Source organism: Cynoglossus semilaevis, chromosome 16, assembly GCF_000523025.1.
Source record: "Cynoglossus semilaevis isolate Cse_v1.0 chromosome 16, Cse_v1.0, whole genome shotgun sequence".
NCBI lineage: Eukaryota > Metazoa > Chordata > Actinopteri > Pleuronectiformes > Cynoglossidae > Cynoglossus > Cynoglossus semilaevis.
Window position 1 is genome coordinate 7,716,019 of NC_024322.1, and position 1,894 is coordinate 7,717,912.

The 1,894-nt window shown below is 42.8% G+C and overlaps 1 protein-coding gene across 10 annotated transcripts in view; it reads right to left on the reverse strand.

The window, feature by feature from the left end:
• clybl (citrate lyase beta like) overlaps window positions 1–1,894 on the reverse strand; it is a 172,121-nt gene that overhangs the window by 123,058 nt on the left and 47,169 nt on the right. The window contains exon 8 of one of the 10 annotated variants that reach the window (XM_025063867.1): window positions 55–1,010. The exons of the other annotated variants lie outside the window; for them this stretch is intronic. Coding sequence (XP_024919635.1) covers window positions 963–1,010 — 48 coding nt within the window. The 3' untranslated portion in view covers window positions 55–962. Of the gene's footprint in view, window positions 1–54; window positions 1,011–1,894 lie in introns of those variants that run through there. 10 annotated transcript variants of the gene reach the window in all.

A 1,894-nucleotide genomic window follows, 5' to 3' on the forward strand; every position in this document is an offset into this window, starting at 1 on the left:
CACGCGACACCCACCGCCCGCACCCCCCGCCGACACCCACAGCCGCAGCAGCAGCAGCAGACTGATGAAGTCTCTCCACCGCAGCTCTAATTGATTCCCCTCACATTTTCTGTGAAGGTTTTTAATCGTGTTAATTGTAATTTACTCTCTTTCAGGGCAAAAAGAGTGAGATGACGTTTAAATAAAGAAGAGGAGGAGGAAGCCTCAGATTACAGATAATATCCACAACATAATAGAACCGTCATGTACGATTACACACAGGAGGCTGGAGAACGTGTTCTTCTAATCTACTGAAATGTCATTGGATATTCTCCCTCCTTTGTCCAGGTGGTTTCAAATGTGCTGGGGCGCAAAGAATGACGGGAGAGATAAATCACAAAAAGAGCTCTCCATCAGGGCTGAAGCACGTTTCCAAAGTTTGGGTTAGGGGCCAGAAATGGGACACAGGATTTTTGATTTGGATCGCTTGGTTTCTTTTCCAGGTTTTAATCAGATGTTACATGGAATGTTTGGACCATGGGAGGACGCCCACCTGCAGTGAAGAAGGTTCCCTCAACAACTAACACGACATCAGATGAAGGAAAACGTAGGAGGGAAAATGCAAAACAAGACGAGAAAAAAATGCTTAAAATACATCACCAACATACAGTCCTAGGGATTTATATTTATGCATACATCTGTGTGTAATTGGTCTACATCTACAGTATTTCTGGCCCAAATGGAAACAGCACCTGCTGAAACAGCACCTGCTGAAACAGCTTACCTGGATGCATTATTTGAACCTTGTGAAGCAGATCATTTATTCCAGCTCAAACTGGAAACAGTTCTTAGACAGCCCACAGCCCAGGACCAAACTTGGACCAGAGCAGTTCCCTCTGATCACATTTGTTGGCCTGGTCTGGTTCCTGGTGCAGCTTCAAGACCCAGCGGAGTCCAAGCCCCAAAAGTTCTGCAAGTAGACCTTAATCCAAACACATTTTCTGGATCATTTCTGGGCACCGGCGTTCATGCTACATGGAAATGATAGCCATGTTAAGCAACAGTTCATAACATGACACCATCAAAAACAAAACATAGTGCTGTAACTCATGGAGATGTTACTTTGCAGAAGTTTCTGGAATACAAAACGTCGGTGTGCAAAGAAGATGAAAGACGTAATGACAACAAGCTGTTCAAGGAACATTTGTTTTCATCTTCTTCCAGAGGCGTCAACTTGAGATACATTTAAATAATTGCAACATTGCCACTGTGTGAAAATTGTTGAAATCTAAAGCAAATAAGCACAGTACTTCTGCAGAGAAGAGTAATTCCTGTCTAGGATGTTCCACACCATACAGATCCACCTTCCTGTCTCTAAGGACACCTGTTGGTGAGAACCAGCCTCTGCAGGGAGGACGGACGTTCTTAGGAATATGAGACGATGGCGCCTTAACACAACTCCCCACAGACCTCAGCTCATTATTCATAATTCAGACTCCAGAAGAAATATGAATGAAATATAGAGTATTGCAAGGTCAGTACTCACAAACACACAATAAAGAGATAAATTACAGATAAATTTCAAAAAGCCACAAATTGAATTCTCTACAATCAGTTCCCATTTAATGATAAACAAACCACAGAGTTGCGGTGATATATTCTTATAATTCAAAAATTATCCATATCCGCATTACAGTGAGTTTTAAGATGCACAATGTTTTGAAATGTCAAAGACTCATTGAAGAAAAATAATATTGTCAGACAGAGAGTTAAATGATCGGGCCTTTGGGTGGATGCAGGGATGGGTTCGATCTTTTTGTCTGGCCTGCCCTGGTCTGGCACAGTTCGCAATCCTGCCCCAGACACAATAGATCATACAGTAGGAGGCAGAGAAAGAGAGAGGGGGAGAGAGAGA